Source organism: Podarcis muralis, chromosome 12 (genome assembly GCF_964188315.1).
Source record: "Podarcis muralis chromosome 12, rPodMur119.hap1.1, whole genome shotgun sequence".
Taxonomy (NCBI): domain Eukaryota; kingdom Metazoa; phylum Chordata; class Lepidosauria; order Squamata; family Lacertidae; genus Podarcis; species Podarcis muralis.
In genome coordinates, this window is record NC_135666.1 from 59,185,961 (window position 1) to 59,205,470 (window position 19,510).

Here is a 19,510-nt window from a genome sequence, read left to right on the forward strand (position 1 = left end):
TAAGAATTCTTTTAAATGTGACCATTTTAAAAAGCTGGGGCTAGTATGAGTTGATTGGTGCATATGCATAAACACTAGTGATTATTCAACATTTATCAGAAGCCATGAAGAATATGCACACATTGAAAACATGGAGATTTCACACATTGCCCAGTCAATCTGCGCAACCAACAACGGATTTTGGAAAATGTGTCTTGAACAGACACATTTTGCATATTGCCCAGTTAATATTCACAGCCACCATTTATATAAATCTTGTACACTGCCTGTTCACTGTTTCCAAGTGGAGAACGTATCCATTGATAGGACAATGTGCACATTACCCAATTAACTTTGTCTCTTTGTGCACACCCATCTCTTGGAAACAAAGCATGTTGATCAGACAATGTGCAAAATTTCCAGTTCATGCTATCAGTTTGTGCGCATTCTTCACACCCTCACATGAATGTGCCCAGTCCGCAGTCGTCGTGCACAATCTCTATTCAGCTCCCTTTAGGTATAATGTGCATATGTTGGGAAGTTATCCAAGAGCTACTAGATACAGCAGTGATAAGGGCGGGAGAAAGGTGCAAAGGTGGATCCAAATTAGACCTTTCTATGTTTATACTGAGATCATATTCCTTTCATATAGAGTAGTGTGGTTTTAAATAAGTTTCCTCCACTGGGAAAAAGACATTTAATATACTGTGCTTGGCACACAAACATTCATTGTTTTTAAGAACATTAAAAGTGTAGCCTGAAGTGCTTAAACTGTATATATACATACATATACAAATATAGATTCACCCTTACAGGAAGTTGTTTTCCAACAGTGTACAGCTGCTGTACATACGAAGGATTCACAACTGAGCTATTGTTGGGCCTGAAATAGAACATGGATTCAAAGCACCCTTGATAGTTTAGAGGTGCTTGAATAGCACAGCCAAATCTAGCCTTCAGGTTTGTGTTCAGGGCACTGAACAGGCTCACCCAGAAACCATCTACACCCTTCCAAATGCAACCAGCCTTGCTGACGACCCTTGAAGCCAGATCCTAACCTATGAATGACACTAGCTAAGAACAGGCTGCTTAGAGGCTCACATAAATGTCTTTGGTGTACACATCTATTCTCTTAAAGGTATAAAATAATAATAATTATAATAAAAATAACTATTTTGTGTGCTGTAGCAGTTCTTGTATAGCTCACAATAAGTGCAGCTCTTGATTCCCTTCCACCCCTAACCACATTCCCACCCCACCACCCACCCCACCCCAAAATTACTTGTTAAATAAGGATTAGACAGGTTGAACATTGTTTGTAGTGCAAATAGTAAACAATTTTTTTAAAAAAAACAAAACCTTTTTTTTCTCTTTTTTACAAAATATAGAAATGTTTGGCTCCAGTAGCTGGACAAACATGTTCCTTTCAAGTATCTCTCATTGAAGAAAAAAAATATTAAACATGTTACTTCCATTTTTTTTTAAAGTCTGGGTATTTCTTTCTTTCTTTCTCTCTCTCTCTCAGGTAAACAGTTTCAAACCAACTTGGTTGCATAGTTCTAATGTCATAAGCACCTTTACGAAATGTAACTTTGTATTTTCTTTCTTTCTTTCTTTATAATTTTTTTAAACTTTTTTTTGCAAAAATAGTGCAGAAGATAAAGGTGAGTACACCTGCGCATTATTGTCCCCTTTTACCAAAATATATACACAAGTGTGCTCTGTGCATGCATATGCCAGAAGAAACCTGCACACACACGCGCACACGCGCACACGCACACTCACTGCGTCCTTGGTAAACGGATGGGAGCAAAAAGTGCCAGTGAATGTAGTGTTCATACACATGGCTTTTCTGGGCATTTTAATACCATTTTGGACTTAGCATCCAAATTGCTGCGTTTTTTAGGCGAGCTGCTGTCAGGGCTTCAATGCATAGGTAATATAGGGAAGGGAAACATACCTCCCCTTGTTGTTGATAAAGTGTGAAAATACTACGTAATAAAATATGGAGCATATAAGATAGGAAATGCCCTTCCCCGCACCATTTGAATGTTCCTCATCCAAGCCCTGGAGAACAACGCCATTCTTCTTTCCTTTGTCTGTCTCTCTTGTTGTTTTTTGAACACTGAATGCTTCTGTTTTAGAAATGTGACTGTTTTGTTTGGAAAGGCTAGACCCACTTGGTCTTCCCTCGTACGTTGTATTTTTTAATGGTCTTCTTCAAATTGGTAGAAAGGCAGTCCCAAACATGTATGTGAGCATGGGTGTGCCACTTGCGCACACACACCTATGAACACCCACACTCTTCCACAATCATGTTCTGGATGTCCTTTTTTATTATATTCTGCCCATCATCATAGTAGAGCATAGACATGGGCCGCAGCTTGGTGGGTACACAACAGGACTTGAGGTTGGAGAAAGGACTGTGGCCTCTCATGCGGTAGTGGTTGATAACAGTGGAGTGGAAAGAGAGCGTTGAACCAGATGTTCCTGCAATATGACTGGGGCAGTCTCCTTCACAGTAGTTGGCGTGGTAGCCTGGTGGGGCGATGATCCAGTCATTCCAGCCAATGTCTTTGAAGCTAACAAAGAAGTGCTTCTTGCAGCAGATGTTGACTTTGCCATCGCACTCAAGACCCCGCCTCCGCCGTCTGTGCTGGCGATCCTCTGAATGTCTGGCAAGCATCATCAGGAAAGGCCTGTGTGATTGTTCCTTCTCCTCTTCTCCCGTGCTTTCACTACCTTCCCTCCCTTCTACATCTTCTTCCTTTTTTTTCCTCTTTCCCAACAGCACCAGGCTGGCTCCAGTTTCTTGGCACTGATCACAAGCAATCCGCACATCCAGGGAATTCTTTCCTTGATCCAGGAGGTGCTGGACGCTGCTGGAGACTGGGAAAATGTGCCAGGTACTTTTGCGAGTGTCCACTGCTTTTTCAGAGATGAGGATTTCACCTTTTTCTCCTTTCAAACCTCCATCCTCGTCCACCCCTTGGGAGTTGCGTTTTAGCAGCAGTCTCTGCTGCTGATATAGGCGGATGGTCACTTTTGTCCTGCTTCTATTCGCTTTAGAGACTTTGAGAAACAGCCACACATCAGCTTGAGCCACTACTGATAGCTCGCTGCCTTCCTTGGAAATTTCAAAGTGCAGCATTTTCTTGGCAGGACCTACAATGGGAAAGATACAGAGATGGGGAAAACTAATTAGCAATGACAGAATAATTTCTGTTCTGAAATTCAAATGACACTGTGATGCTCTAACATTGCCTAAGCTAAAACAGTAGGTTTGATTTTTCTGCTCCCCCCCTTTGCTGTCATTGGCATTGGAGATATATATATATATATATATATATATATATATATATATATATATATATAGCCAGTAAGACAAGACACTGAGAGTGCTTTCAGGTAAGAATTGCACAGCTGAATGCACAGGAATTTTCATGTTCAGCTAAAACAATAGGATCATCACATCTAAACACTAGGAAGAACTTCCTGACAGTAAGAGCTGTTTGACAGTGGAATTTGCTGCCAAGGAGTGTGGTGGAGTCTCCTTCTTTGGAGGTCTTTAAGCAGAGGCTTGACAACCATATGTCAGGAGTGCTCTGATGGTGTTTCCTGCTTGGCAGGGGGTTGGACTCGATGGCCCTTGTGGTCTATTCCAACTCTATGATTCTATTCTATGATTCCATGATTTAACTATATATTTATCAGTTTACATGCACAGTTCCACTCGTGAATCTTTGCTTCACAAATTTATGGGTGTGACAATCTTATACCATATGCATTTCTTTAGCTGTTTGGTAATCTCACAAGTGCAGTACTAAGATAAAGATTCAAGAGTAATGGAGCTAGAGGACACCATTGTTTCAACCTTCAGTTCATTGCAACCATGTCACTGGAAATCCCCACTCTTATTCTGGAAGGCATGTTTTTATGGACTTCTTGGGGCAAGCATAAAACACTCTTGACAATATTAATACAGTGGTACCTCGCAAGACGAATGCCTCGCAAGACAAAAAACCCGCAAGACGAAAGGGTTTTTTGTTTTTTGAGCTGCTTTGCAAGACGATTTTCCCTATGGGCTTGCTTTGCAAGACGGAAACGTCTTGCAAGTTTGTTTCCTTTTTCGTAACACCGTTAATACAGTTGCGACGACTTCGAGGAGCAACTCATAGAACGCGGTGTGGTAGCCTTCTTTGAAGTTTTTAAAGACTTTGGTGATTTTTGAAGCTTTTCCAAAACTTTCCCGACACCGTGCTTCGCAAGACGAAAAAAATTGCAAGACGACAAAACTCGCGGAACAAATTAATTTCGTCTTGCGAGGCACCACTGTATTGACTAATTTATGCCAAAACCAGTTTTGTCAACTGACTCAAAAGCTACAGCCAAGTCAACAAAAGCAATATATAAATGTTTAGTAGTAGGCTTTCTAATGCACCAGTGGGCAAGCTAATATGTTGGTCAGTTTGCTTGGGGCAGAGAGCATGATTAAGACCTTGCCATTTCCCCAACTGTCTGTAGTCCAAAGGATCAGATACAGCCAAAGCCACAAATGTCATCATGCTGTAATGTGTGTCCCACACATTATATTTTGTATGAATCAGATCACTGCACACAAAATTCCCTACAACCCCTGACGCTAGTAGAAAATTTTATTGTTATTCATAATTTATTTATAGTTTTTATAGCCTGGTCTCCTCCCCGCCCCCGCCCCCATACACCTCTGAAATAGATCCAACAGATATGCAGTTGGGTGGTAAAAAGAACAAGATAGAATCTAGAATCACAAGTACCAAATCAATGGCTTAAAAACATTGAAACAAATGAGTCTTCAAGGCACTTCTGAAGGCCTCCACTCATAGTTTCATAGGATGGGAGTTCCACAGCCATGGGGCCACCCCCCACCCCACCCTATCCATTGTGTGCATCAACCTCATAAACCAAACTTGTGGGCTCTTGCGGAGGGTCTCGGTAGTTAATCTTAAAAAACAAACAGGAAGATGGCCCTTGAGATAAGCCAGCTACAAACCATTTAGGCTTTCCAAGTTTACACAAGCACCTAGACTTAAGCTCAGAAATACACTAGTAACCAGAGCAACTGGTGCAAATTGGTATCATGTGCTTGGAATTCCTGGCCCTCATTCATGCAGCTTCATTTTGCACCAACTGAGGTTTCCAAACCATCTTCAAAGTCAATCCCATGCAGAGTAGTCAAGTTTGGGTGTAACTAGTCCATGGGTAACCACAACTAGGTTTGACTGATATAAGGTCACAGGTTCTATTCTAGGTTTAGCATCAGCTCCACCTGCAATTCCCCATTAGTATCAGATCCAGCAGACTACAAACTTGGTCTTTACTGGAGGAATGCAATCCAACCCACAGTTGGCAATGTGTTTCCAGCCCCATCAGATGGCTTCCTAATTTGCAGCACCTCCATCTTATCAGGATTCAGTTTAAGCTTATTCAGCTGCATCCATCCCCAAACTGCTCCAGCTCCCAGACACCTGTCCAGGATTTCCACTGCCTGCCTGGGAAGGCTGTTTGCCGGAGGAAAGAAATGACAGACCTGTGTTTTTTATGTGCATGTTAATGACAATGCGACCCATATCTCCTGGTGACTTTTCTCAGCCACTTAAATGTAGAAGTATGAATTTACCTTCTCAGTTTGGTCTCAGTTGTTTAGAAAAATGAGGATGGAAATTATAAGGCAACAAAACAGCATCTAATACACTTAAAAACAGTTCAAGGGTTTAAATCACAACAATCTTTTTTCCAAATAGAAGTAATTCTGTTTTCTACTCTGATGGTAGAGTTTACCCTTTTATGTATGTTTCTTAAATTTGCCAATGGAAAAACTATTCAGTGTAAAAACACCTTGCTACTTAAATTTTGTAATTATTCACGTCTGCTTTAAGTTGTTCTATTTTGCACTGTAAGCAAATACCCCCCCCCAAATGAGGTAAGCTGTTGGTTTTACAGTAGCTTGCTTTTGGGCTGTGTTTACAGGCGTTTTCTATCTTTGTGGGGAACCTTTGGCCTGCCAGATGTGTCTTAACTGCAGCTCCCACAAGGCCCAGCAAGTATGGCCCATCGTTAGGACGATGTAAGTTTTAGTTCAGCAACATCTGGAGGGCCAAAGGTTCCCCACACTTGAACTATCTATATTTGTTTCTGAAATCTTTTTTTGTTTTAATCTATTATTGGATTATCTTGGTTTGCTTTTCTTAGTTGTATCGTAATGGACAATAGTGGCAAACATTAAACATCAGACTGACTGGTTAATAAATACACACACACCTGCATGTGCATGCACTATGTAAATAGTGTAAATGCATTCAAAGGCACCCTCCTCTTCGCTCCTTATCTCATTCCGCAGGTGACAACGAAATGTGTGTGATTTATAATATAGTTTCTTATAATAGAACAGGAGCTGTTGAGAAAATGGCTAGTTCAAAACACTTGGCCAGGAATGGCCCATTCTGAATGCAGCATGTTATCTGTACCATTAACTAAACATTTGTTGCAGATTCTTTGCAAGGACTGTCAGTGTCACACAGCCACACACCAGAGGGCAGGTTTATTCTTACAATGGTGATGTTGTCCCCAAGTTCAGCCCTTAATCTTCTTTCTCATAGGGCTAAATGGTAGCTTAGTCACAATGTATGTCCAATTCCTCATGATCACTGTGTGTTGGAAGCCACCCAGAGTGGGCAGGGTATCATATTATTATTATTATTATTATTATTATTATTATTATTATTATTAAAGGTGGATGAATTCTGTGTGGATTGCATTTTAATATGACTTTACCTAATACACACTTCCCAGGACAATAAGCAAACTAAAGCAAACCAAATTCACACTTGTCCAACCAAAAATGTTTACAAAAAAAGCATTTATTAGGGGAGAGCCTGGATAAAAATGCTTATATTAGTGAAAATGCAAACACAATTATAGTGGGGGAAATTGCTTGCATTAATATTAGCAAAAAAAATGAATATAAAATGTATATATTTGCAGACATATGCACTAACATAATGATATTTTTGTGAAAATAATACTATAATATAATATACTATAATATAATGTCAGTTTGATGTGAAAATGGAGCAAACTGAACATAAGAGTGGAAAAATGAGAAGCTGCAAGAAACTCAAATGGACAGTTACCCACTTCTCATAAGTAAACCTTCCTCCTGCCTTGGATGACTCTGATTTTATTAGGGAATAGATTTTCACTTTCCCAACACTGTTGTAAACCGCAACCCATGGATCCCATGGGATTCAATGGGAGCGACTGATAGGCAGGTCCCATTCTCCATCTACAAGATCCCACTCTGAGTGGCATTTGTAATCATGCTAGAGTTTGACAAAGAAAAAATAACATTGGAAACCCACTATGCACACTCGGTGCATAGTGGGTTTCCATGCCACATGCTGCTTGATAATGCAAATAGGCTAGTGTTTGGTGTGACATAAACATTTCTGATCTTACACAGACATTTGACTTATCTCATATTCCTGGGAGCTAAACTCCATTAGCATGCATGGTTCTGAAGATGCATGATATAAAGGCATGTATGGTTGACTCAAACAACTTCTAGGTATGATCAGTTAATTAATATGTATAATTTCTTGTACGGGGTTATAGGAGTTATTATACACCCAAAAACTTGAATGATTCTACCAACATTTAAACATCCTCTGCCCTAAAACTGCTTAAAATATTAAGCAACAGCTCGCCAATGGGGAAGCTAAAAGCACAATGGCAAAGTAAACCTAAGAAGAGGCTGCTGGATCAGGATCAGGCCAAGGGCCCATCTAGTCCAGCATCCTGTTCCCACAGTGGCCAACCAGATGCCTGTGGAAGACCAGGGAGCAGAACATGAACACATGACCACCTCTCCCCTTTGTTGGGGTTCCAGCAGCTGATACAATGGTACCTCGGGTTACAGACGCTTCAGGTTACAGACTCCGCTAACCCAGAAATAGTACCTCGGGTTAAGAACTTTGCTTCAGGATGAGAACAGAAATCGCATGGAGGCGACAGCGGGAGGCCCCATTAGCTAAAGTGGTACACCTCAGGTTAAGAACAGTTTCAGGTTAAGAACGGACCTCCGGAACGAATTAAGTACTTAACCCGAGGCACCACTGTATTTGGAAGGCAGAGCAGAGCCATCGTTAAAGAACTTGAAACTAGGGCTGAAACATAGTTTGTGCTTTTCACGGTTTCTCATTAACCATAAATTCTGTCTTCAGAAAGCAGCTGCATAACAAAACTCCTCTCGCTGCCCATTCTCCCCATCTTGTCCTATCCTGAAGCACCTAAGAGTTCTCTCATCGTTCCAGACAAGCTACCTAAATATTGTTCTCATTCCTTCTTTTATCTTGCAAAAGAAAGGCAAATGCTTAAGTCTTGGTTGTGGTTCATTTTACAGGAGACAGGAGACTGCAGCAGGGAAGTGGAATGGGCATGCCACATAATTACATCACAGCAGCAACAACAAAAGCTGTCGGCTGTGACCTTTTACGCTGCTTACACAAGAGATTCACATGACACTTCCATCACTACCAGAGATGGTTTTGGGGCCCAATCTAAAAAAGTTCCTCTTATTTAAGTCTGTCTGTCTGTCTGTCTGGGATCTAGAGCAGTCCTTCTGCAAATGAAAGCATTATTTTCATTTGCAGGCAGACTAGTGAGTCAATGAAGGCTCTCACTCGGGGAAGCAGAAGGGGAGGGATTTTTGTCAATTTTCTCCTTCCTTCACCCACATTCCATACTGTTCCTGGACGGGGGTCCTTCAACTGTCCACTGGCAAAGCTCCACTCAACAAATCTCTAGTTCCAACCCAATGAAGTTAATGAGACTAACAGCACAGCTCTCTGCATGTTCACTTGGAAGCAAGGTTCCACTGGTCCCAGACTGTGAGCGCCCAGCGGCACACGCGCAACGCTGGGCTCCAGGTTTGGCCTCCACCCGCTGCCTTGCCTCCATTGGTTCTCTGCCACCACCATGGCAACTGAGGTTTCAGTAACAACAGCCTTATCTATCGTGAACTCACTGTAGTGAATAAAAGGAGTTGAAATGGCTTTTAAACGGGTTGGAATTGCCCCCATATTAGTCAATACAGATCTCCATTGCTTCAGCACCACCCATCTCCGCTTTGAATGTGTGGACACACATCCAGAATAAAAACATTCACAAACTTGTGTGTGCGCGTGCCAACTTCACACAGAGGTTGGTTTAATATTGTTGCACAGATAGATAGAAGATGTGTGAGCCTTAAGCCACAGTCACACACCCAATCGTGCGTCCGCTAATGCCATACCTCGTGCTAGTCCCTGCCATACCTCTGTCTGTTTCCCAGTCTCTCATGCTGCCTTCTTTGTCTACCCATTTTCCTTCAGTGGCTGCTGCTGCCGCCTCACCCTTGACACACATGCATTATAGGATCAAAGCAGAATCACGGGGTGGTGATTACCCACAGTGAAATTTCCCTTCTTAATGTGCTGGGGCTTTCTCAAGATCTGGAAGTTGAAGAAAGCAGCAGGGCCCAAGAAGCAGCAGTAGACACCTGTAGTTAACATCCTAGCACATCCAAATCTGCAATGCAACAAGGAAGGTCGTGTGATAGCATCTAGTATAGCATCTAGATCAAGGGAAGTAATAGTGCCACTGTATTCTGCTCTCGTCAGACCTCACCTGGAGTACTGTGTCCAGTTCTGGGCACTACAGTTCAAGAAGGACACGGACAAACTGGAACGTGTCCAGAGGAGGGCAACCAAAATGGTCAAAGGCCTGGAAACGATGCCTTATGAGGAACGGCTAAGGGAGCTGGGCATGTTTAGCCTGGAGAAGAGGAGGTTAAGGGGTGATATGATAGCCATGTTCAAATATATAAAAGGATGCCACATAGAGGAGGGAGAAAGGTTGTTTTCTGCTGCTCCAGAGAAGCGGACACGGAGCAATGGATCCAAACTACAAGAAAGAAGATTCCACCTAAACATTAGGAAGAACTTCCTGACAGTAAGAGCTGTTTGACAGTGGAATTTGCTGCCAAGGAGTGTGGTGGAGTCTCCTTCTTTGGAGGTCTTTAAGCAGAGGCTTGACAACCATTTGTCAGGAGTGCTCTGATGGTGTTTCCTGCTTGGCAGGGGGTTGGACTCGATGGCCCTTGTGGTCTCTTCCAACTCTATGATTCTATGGGGCCAAGCCTCAGACACTTAGAAGCATAGGAGAAAGACTGCGTGGAGGGTGGCAGCAATAGCAGCAGTACTGGTTTTATCGCTACTTCCTGCAGCTCAGGTGTTTGTTCTGCCTTCAGAGAAGCCAACTGAGGATGGTGGGAGAGGGCAACAGGACACAGAAGAATGACCTTGACCTCTAGTCAGGATCACAATTGCCCTGTCATAAGCTAACAGTTTAGATGAACTGAGTACGCCATGCTAGGGATGGCGGATGGTTGAAGGGATCACCTGGTTTTAAAAACAAAAACATAGTCTTTGTTTTGGAGCTGCCAAGTTCACTAGAGGGAAACACCTCCCCAGTCTATATGCAGGCATTGAAGTAGATGTCAAGAGTGAGGCAAAACTCCTAAATGCCCCCCCACCCCCACCCCAGGAAGGAAAAAAAAATGCTCTTGGCCTTTTCGAGCGATTCCAAGCACCCACCATTTCCTATGTATCCTTGCAATGACATGCTCCCATCTATGTGGACTCAGAGACATGCACATACGCTCTCGAGGGCATGCCCTGGCACATTCCTCCTAGGGGAACTTCGTACTTGCATGCTACCCTCCCACGGCCCCATTCACCAATGTATTTCCTATCTCTCTCAGATTTAAAAAGTTTCAAAGGGGAAACAACTGGTTTCCAATTATATTTCAATTAGGTAGATTCACAACTGGGTGCCAATTAAATTTCTTTCAAGCAGATTCACTGGAAGTGGATTTATTCCTTGCAGCAAAAGAAAATAAATTTGGTGTTCAAAAGATTCCAGGTTGTAAAGCAAAGGAGGACCATTTTAGAAACGTAATAATGACAACAACAGCAACCAGCCAGCCCAGCCTATAAATCATAAATAGATTTCTCAGTGTCTTGTCAAAAACACACTACTGTGACCTTAATAAATATCTTATATTTTAGTCTCTGGGCCTATCAACTTTATCTTCTCTCTCTTTCTCTTTGCTCTGTTTCATTATATCACATACTCCCTGAAGTTCACTATGCTGGTGCTTTTTATGCTTTTTGCGGGAAATAAGATTGTCAGATGAGCTACAGAGAAGCACCAGAGCCTTTATGTTGCAGAGCCAAATGGGTAAAAGAAATTTATAGGTAGCATGAAGTTGATGGGGAAAAGCCTTTGGAGTATGCCCTCTAGTGGCTATTTGATTTTCTATTCAGAATTTTAAAAAACTGAACCCCCAGAAAAACAGATCATTTTAAAAATGAATGAAACCTTCGTTCTAAAGACTTAAATTAACTATTCTCTTTCTCCCACTTCCAGTACTTTTCATTTAATTCATTTAAAAGATGTATCTACTCCCCCCCTTTTGCTATCAAATCTTAAAAAAGATATGTAACACAGACTGCAGTCCTGTTTATTTTTACTGGGTTTCAGGTACTACTAAAATGAATGGAACTTATTTCTGAGAAACCCTGCTCAGCTTCAGGCTATAACTGATAAAAGCCTGGATCACAATTTCTATTAATTCTTGTCTAACCACTGATCACAGTCACTGGAATGCCAATGTCACCTACTCCGAGAAACCCCACTGGCAAATGTAGGTGGTGACTGGACTGCTAACATTGGCTAAACAGGAGCCAACAAAATTAATTTATAATTGGCTGCTGTATCAACAAACCATTATTTATTATTTTCAGCAAATAGTATTTATTATTTTCCCCAAAATGCCAAAGTTATACCTCTGATTTACCATAGTTAACTTACTGCATAACTGATGCAGAAAGGTTTTTTTGCCTTACTAATGAAAATTTATTTTAAAAATTCAACTCTTTTTTGTTAACTGCGTTATTATAAACGTTATAACTTGAATATCTCACTAGAACCCATATTCCCTGGCACAGGGAAAAGTCTTGTCCACATTTGAAGGCATTCGTTTCCACAAAGGCCTGGAATGTGAGTGGCACCTTTTCACAATTTTCTTGATCACCTGGAGCAGACAACCCCTGTGTTTTGGGACAGAATCAGTATATTCACCTTTGGCCCTCGTGTTCCCCGCATCTTCTAATCTAGAACGTTCTCCTGTTTAATCTGTGCTAGTCCAAAGGGGCAAATTGAAAGCTGTACACATGTGCCTGTCATTTGTCAGATTTGTATATGGCATCTTGGAAGATACCTAAATATAAAAGATGAAATTATTCTTCTAATATCAGTAGTGCAACTGCTGCATACTTCCTGGGAGTGATGAGACAGTTAACTTAGAGCACTTTAGACTACTTCTATTTTCATTGGTTGACAAAACTTTAGAACATGTTGCCATTCACTTCCATTGATTCTCTACTGCCTCCCTTTCAGTCAATGGTTGCTTGAGGAACCGCGACACGAGTAAAATGCTACTGAGGAATAATATTTCCCACAGTATACCATTCAACTCAAGCACAGTTGGAACACACCACAGATTTGGTTTTGACCACTCGTGATCCCCAAGAGATCCCTGCCCTTGCAGACCTCTTCCTTGACATTAGGCGGACGGCTAGATTTTCCTGTCACTTCCATAGGAGTGATCAGAAGACACCAGCACTATTTTAGTATTGGACACCCACCCTCAGGAAGGGAAAGCATTTGAGAAGGTTAATACTTGTAAGAAATATAAGAACTGTGGATAGTGGCTGAGAAAAAGACTGAATAGTTGACCTAGTTATGGAATAATATGCAATCAGCAATCATGACCCCGAGACACTGGCTGAAGCCCATATGGGCCACTGTATGACTGAATCACTGAATAGTAGTCTAGGTTTTATGTAAAATTCTTTTTCCCAGCAAGTCCCACAACATCTCCCTTAGCATTAATATCTCAGTGTTTCAAAGAAATTGGCAGGGAGAATGAGATGAGAAGGAAAAATATAATTTAGATATTTTGTGAAACATCCACAGAAAAATGCTTCCAGGGGGGCTGGAGCAGATATATAAATGGGGCAGAAACGCCCAAAATATACTGACCCCTGGTGTGCTCTACTGGAAGCAGGAAGAGTGTGAAATTAAGGTAGTTGCCAATACCAATGCTTCCTCAAAATACAAGCTGGAGTAGTTTGACTGTTTGGTAGCTTGCAGATGGGGGGGAAATGAGTAGCTGGACTATTGGACACTTTCTGGGCAATGGCACAGCTAATATTAATCATGTGACTCTGTAAGCCAATTGGAGTGGGTGTCGCTGTTAAAGCGTGTCACTGTTGCCTTTGGAGCCTGGTTTAAGCAGATACAGTGCAAACTACTGGAACTCACACAGTGCCTCAAAACCACAGCTCATTCCATGTGTCTTTCCCCTCAGCCTAGTGCTGCGGTAAACTGGATGCAAAATCTGTCCATCAGATGAGCTAGCAACTTCTTTGCTTCTGAATGTTCACTCCTTAATTGAGTACCTCCACATGATCACAGGCACTGAGACATTCTACTCATCTTTTGAAAAGGAGAGTGTGCTTTTCATCATCATCATCATCATCATCATCATCATCATCATCATCATCATCCCCCTACCAGACAAACAACTGGTATGATAAGATTTAACAGGACACCAACCACCAGGGCTTCTTGTATAGTTGGAACTCATGCAGATAGCAGCAGGAATATCTGCTCTTAAAACCACGCATGATTCTCTGCATGTCTTTTTATGCAAACAGAACATCTGAGTCAACAGGTTTTCAGGACTGGAAACTCTGAGAGTTGTCTTAATTGTTTATATTGCTGCAGCAAACTTTTAAACAAAAATGCTCAGTGTGCCTGTGCATACTCTGCCTACCATATGCTGTACCAAGCAAAACAATGACATTCCTTGCAAGCTGTCTTGGCAACAGGGGGGAAATGCTTTAACTAGGCAACACAATTAATTTCTGGAAAGTTTTCAGTAGCCGTTTTAAACCTATGTAGATTAAATAACTATTGGCATAGACAGGTAAATCTGAATATGCACACACATGCATGCAGAAACACACATACATGTTAAGTACCAGGGTTAACATTTAGCATAATACACATATAGAAAGCATCAGTCACATGCAAACGCTTACTATTTAATGGTGAAGTAAGTAATTCTCTATGTACCCTGTCATAGGTATGATCGGAGAATCGATATGACAATGCCTTTTCTTTTAAAAATGCACCTTATCAATGTTGCATTCTTTGGAAAGGAGCTCTCAGAAATACCATATTTCCTCCCCTACCCTTTCCCCCAGTGTGCAAATGTCAGCTTTACAATTGGGTTCATCCACAACTATTCGTCCCAGTTACTATTGAGGTTTTCTGACAGTAGCTGTTAACACTGTTGCTGCCCTGAATATTTGCTGTTGATTGAGTACCATTAAACATACATATTCTCAAATTCACAGGTTTTACAGTGAGTGGGTTTGAAAACTGATTTTAGCTGTCTTCCTTTGCCCAGAGTATTTCACAGTGCCTGCCCTATTTGTCTGTTCCTGTCTCTGTTTTTCATTTTCAATCATCACCCTCAATAGTCTACTGTTTATCTGTTCTTTTCACAAATGTACCAGGGAGACAAACCCACTTACTCAAAATTTCAGCCTAGGATTGGTATATAGTTCCCTACTCGCTGGCTGGCTGCATTTCATAAGTGTAATCAACGCATCTGAAACCAAGGCTAAATTCTAGAGACCCAAATCCCTTCATGCTTTCACTCTCTCCCTTCTCTCAACCTGTAACCTCACAAAGAGTATTACTGTTGCAAAGAAAAGCGAAGTTAATTGCAATTCTGACTGAGACCTATTCAAGTTGAGTTCCCACCCCCTGCCACAGCACCCACCTGATTCTGCAAACGTTATGATCTCTGAAGTTTGCTCCACAAGTTCATTCATTTCTGTTTTTCTTCCAATGTCATCCTCTATTTCCACAAAGCCATCCTCTCTCACTTTCCCCACATGGAGCTTCTTGATAGCGTTAAAAAGTGCAGCTTTGGGCACCGACTGAGTGATGTTGGGTCTGTCCCTCAAATGCAGCATGTTCAGAATGTGCTTCTTCACTGCTTCCACCATCTCAGGCTGAGAGCTGGGCACATCCTTTGAGAGAGTGGCAAGGGCACATGATGGACAATCGGTGACTGAACTGTGCCCCTCAGATCCTGGGGTCGGGGAACTCCTCACTGTAATCCAGCAAAGCACCAACAAAAATCCTCTCTTCTGAAGCAAAGGCATCCTGGCAGCGAAAGTTGTTGTGATTCCTTTTTAAAAGGCACTGCTTTTCTTCTCCCACCACCACTTCACACACAGTTTGCTTGTGTCTGTCCCCCTCCCTTCCTTCTTCTTCTTCTTCCTTTCTTCCTCTTCAGCAAATTCTCTGGAACAAGAACAAAAAGTTTTCTGTGAAGTTTTGTTTGCAGGTTCCCTCTCTGAATTCAGTAAGTGCTATAGATGTTTGTGACTGTCAGTGAGAGGAGTTCTGACTCTGTCTCAGAGTGGGAGAGAGAAACACTGAGAAAAGAGAGAGAGAGAATGAGAAAGAGAGAGGGAGAGAGAGAGGAGGACGGATTGGCCTAAAGTGAGTGAGTGAATGAGAGAGGGAGGGAGTTTTGTCTGTGAGTAAAAGCTATGATTAGGAAGGGGGAGGATCAGCACATATTCTGACAGGCTGCCTTCCTTATGCTCACTGCACTCTGGCACACACACCTCTCCCTTATATGTGTTTTCTGCCTGACCCACCTCTGCTTTTCAATCTCTTTTCTTTTTCTTGTCTCACAGTTGTCCTGTGGTTTCCCTTCCTCTCCTCTCCTTGCAGCCTCGACATATTTTGCTTTTCTTTCTGTTCTCATCTTCTTCAAAGTACCTCAGGTTAACAGAACAGGGTGAGAATGGAAGGAAAAGGTGAAGGCAGAGACCTTTAAAACGCCTTCCGGTGAGTTATGGACTCTGCCAGAACAGGATTCCAAGGAAGTGCTAGGGAATTTGTGACCTGAGCAGCAGGAGAACGTTAGAGGAAAGATCTCACTGTATTCAGAATGGAGCAGATAACAGAACCCGCTTGTCCAGACCTTTTTAGATGCTGTTGAATTATCAACACTGGCAAGGAATCTGAAGAGGGCAAAACAAAACTTTTGTTTGGGTCCTTATAATATGCTCTGTATTTCCAAGCTGCTGAAAACAGAGAGGCACTGAAAGGCCCAAGCAGAACCTATTTGTGTTCTGCTCTCAAGTTCTGTGTCACAGTTTTTTGCAAAGGTCGCCAGTGAATACATTGTGAATTAGACAGCCCTGCCAAATCTATGCACTACTGCCAAACCTGAAAGTCCCTTTTCAGTTGTAGCAACCTGAGGCTAATCCATGATTATTGCTGCAGAGAATTTTGACTCAGTAAAAGATGAATAAAAGGTTAGTAAGGTCCCAAACCTCAGCCTTCTGAAAGGCCCTTGATTTAGTGGAAGGTGCATTTTGCAGTAGCATTCACTGCAAGTCTGTGGTTTGTGTTTTTTTAAAAGAAAATTGTTATACCCCCCTAAAGAAAACGGACTACCATTAATTTCTTTTGCTGTGTGTTTATTTAAAGAGGGTGATACTCTTGTCTGGTATTCCAAAATCGTCGTCATGCTTTGCTCAAATAAGAAACTGGATTTAGGGCCTCCAAGTTGTTTTTCTTCCATTCAATATGTGCTATCTTAATGTGAGTTTTAAGTTCATTCAGCCATAAACCACATTGTTCTACCCCAACACTTTAGAGTTTCTTATATGATACCTAAGCATCTCAGTTTATTGGAAGGAGGGTAATTACAATATACTAGGAGAGGCTATTCATGCCTGTTTCAGCTAGAGGAGTTGGTGAAGAAATCGGAGCAAAATATATTTTTCCCCTGTACAGTATGGAAATAATTTGAATAAGCAGGATAGGTTTTGCAAACGTTCCATACTATCCATTTGTTTCCTTTTGCTTTTTGAAATATGGATGCTTCCTAGCAGTGAATGAAAGCAAAGGATGTTCCTTTTGCATATCCTGCTTAGACCCCCCCCCCCCACCAAAAAATGCTCCTGAGTTTTGCTTCTGCTGTGCTTAATATGCTTCATTTGCTTTAGAAACCATAGCTGCATTTCATCTTAAGGAAATACATTTGAAACGCAAGCTGCACAAGCTGTACCATCAATGAACGCCTAATAGTCCTAATTAGTTTCAATTCACATATATGTCAAAACTGAGCCCAACATAAGACTAAATTTTTGAGTGTCTTTCAACAGAGACTGAAGTAACATTTGTAGTTAAAAGGTTGAACAAATATTTTATATACAGGTGTGCATGGCTATGCTGTTAACAGGAAGTGTGGGAGCTCGTACCATTTTATACATATAGCAAATATTATTTACATAATTCACCCAACAAAATCTTAACAAATGCTTGCATTTTAAAGTAGAATACTTTACACAACTTTAAATATAAGGTCATACTGTATATGAAATGTCCAAAGAAAATGTATAAAGTTGCAAAAGAGAGAACATTTAGACTTTACCTTTCCGAGTCTAAATTTCCTCACAGATCTTTCTCATGGAAGTTTAAGCAGACTTCAAGTTCTTCCACTGGAATTCAGGCCACAAAGCTTTATACTGTACTTCCCCTGTGTGCATTTAGACATTCACACCAGTCAATACTGTGGGGTGGAGCATTGCTCTGGATTGGTTATTCCCTTATTACAGCAACATATGAGTGGTTTTTTCCTGTGTGAGGCATAACTTTTGACAATGATCTCATGGAAAGTCCTTTTCTCCTAGTATGACACAAAGCAAAGGTATATTCCTCTAAGGCTGAAATCCTGGACACATTTACTTGGTACATATATGAAGAGATTGAATGTGTGTGTGTGTGTCTTTCCAGATTCCTATTTAATACAGTTTTTTTAAAAAAAAACAACAACAATCCAGCTCTCTGTCCATTCATATCTCCTTTTGATCTGACTTTATTTGGTAGTAGCATCAAACCAGTCACCAAAATGATTCAGGAAGAATTTTGCGCAATAACCTACAAGTAAAATGTATCTGGTGATTCTGTCTGGAAAATGTGAAATTAGGAAAAGTCAGGAAAAATTATTCATTCTGTTCAGGGTGATTCACTGTTGGGGCAGAGGCTCTTGTGAGCTACCACCACCCCCTGCTAGCCTAGAGAGAGAGAGAAAATGGAAGTGCTAAGAAGAATGGTGCCTATGAAGAAGAACAACTTGGTGTTTTGCACCCATTGTCAGATTATGCCCGCAGTACCAATGTTTCAAAAAGCTGTTAAATAATCATTGAAACTGCATACTTCTAAAAAGGGATGGATTTGAAGTAGCAAGTCCTAGTCTCAAAAAGTGGACACAGGAATGCAGCCCAAGTCAAGAGTTTTATTGTCTGTTGTTTCTGAGTTATTTTTAAGGATTTTTTGTTTCGTTTCCAGTGTTGGTTTGTTCTTTTCTTTTGTATACCACCTAAAGCAATGGGAGAGGTGTGGTGTGTGTGTGTGTGTGTGTGTGTGTGTGTGTGTGTGTGTGTGTGTGTGTGTAAATTTATATTTGATTTGAATGGGGATGAGATATGCCTCAGCATATACTTTTGACAAAGGGCCAAACTCTGCCATCCATTTTCATTTGCAATTTGCCCATTGACTTCAAGGGGGTGAGGGAAAAAATATGGTTCCCATCCTTTTATCCTTATCTCATTGTAGCTCACCAGTCTTCTACTGGGTTTAATGTGGGAATGGGATTTTTTTCCTCCCCTCAGGAACAAATTGAAAGAATATGAAAAGTCATCATATTGGATTAATGCTAAGGAATGCTTTAAAGTACCATAGTCTGCTTTCTGAAGAAGAACATGGTAGTGGTGAGTGAAGGCGGAGATGAATCATGAGACATGTTCACATGGCAATTTTGGTATAATGAGCAAAATTTGGGGGTTAATGGGAAACATATGACCAGATAGCTTGTTTTCAAGTTTTAACATGCATATAACAAGCGTCTCAGAAACCCACATGGTTTATACAGGAAAATTTAAGATCTTTTAGTAAGATTCAGAGGATTCTTTGCAAAACGATAATTTAAAAGTGAGGTTCTCACATTTTCACTTGAAGAGGACTAAAGAAGACAATGGTTCCTTCACATATGAGAGCTCACTGTTGAAACAAATTTTTAACCTCTAAATAGAAAAAAGGAGCTATTCCATTGCAGTTTTCTTTTTCTTTTGGGAACGGATACAGGTTTTGAAGCTGTGCTTCCCAGATACCCGGTTTACAGATGTTTCTGCTTCAGAGAGTCTTTCCACACCCACTTGTCTTCAGAGGAATGACTGCATGTCTACCACAGAACTCCTGTGTTGCAGTGGATTTGGGGAAGCAC

General features: G+C 41.3%; 1 protein-coding gene across 1 annotated transcript; it reads right to left on the reverse strand.

The window, feature by feature from the left end:
* Nucleotides 1-1,258: 1,258 nt before the first annotated feature.
* On the reverse strand, nucleotides 1,259-15,772 carry INHBA (inhibin subunit beta A). Its single transcript, XM_028750752.2, has 2 exons — nucleotides 14,978-15,772; nucleotides 1,259-3,144 (listed from the first exon to the last, which is right to left on the reverse strand). The coding sequence occupies exons 1-2, from the start codon at nucleotides 15,363-15,365 to the stop codon at nucleotides 2,267-2,269; spliced, it is 1,266 nt and encodes a 421-aa protein (XP_028606585.1). The 5' UTR covers nucleotides 15,366-15,772; the 3' UTR covers nucleotides 1,259-2,266.
* Between the last annotated feature and the right edge of the window lie 3,738 nt (nucleotides 15,773-19,510).

Excerpts from the sequence above, each read along its gene's own strand:
- INHBA (XM_028750752.2), bottom strand. The coding sequence starts at position 15,365 with ATGCCTTTGCTTCAGAAGAGAGGATTTTTGTTGGTGCTTTGCTGGATT. Across the intron at positions 3,145-14,977 it reads CATAACGTTTGCAGAATCAG|GTCCTGCCAAGAAAATGCTG; the intron begins GTGGGTGCTGTG and ends TTCCCATTGTAG.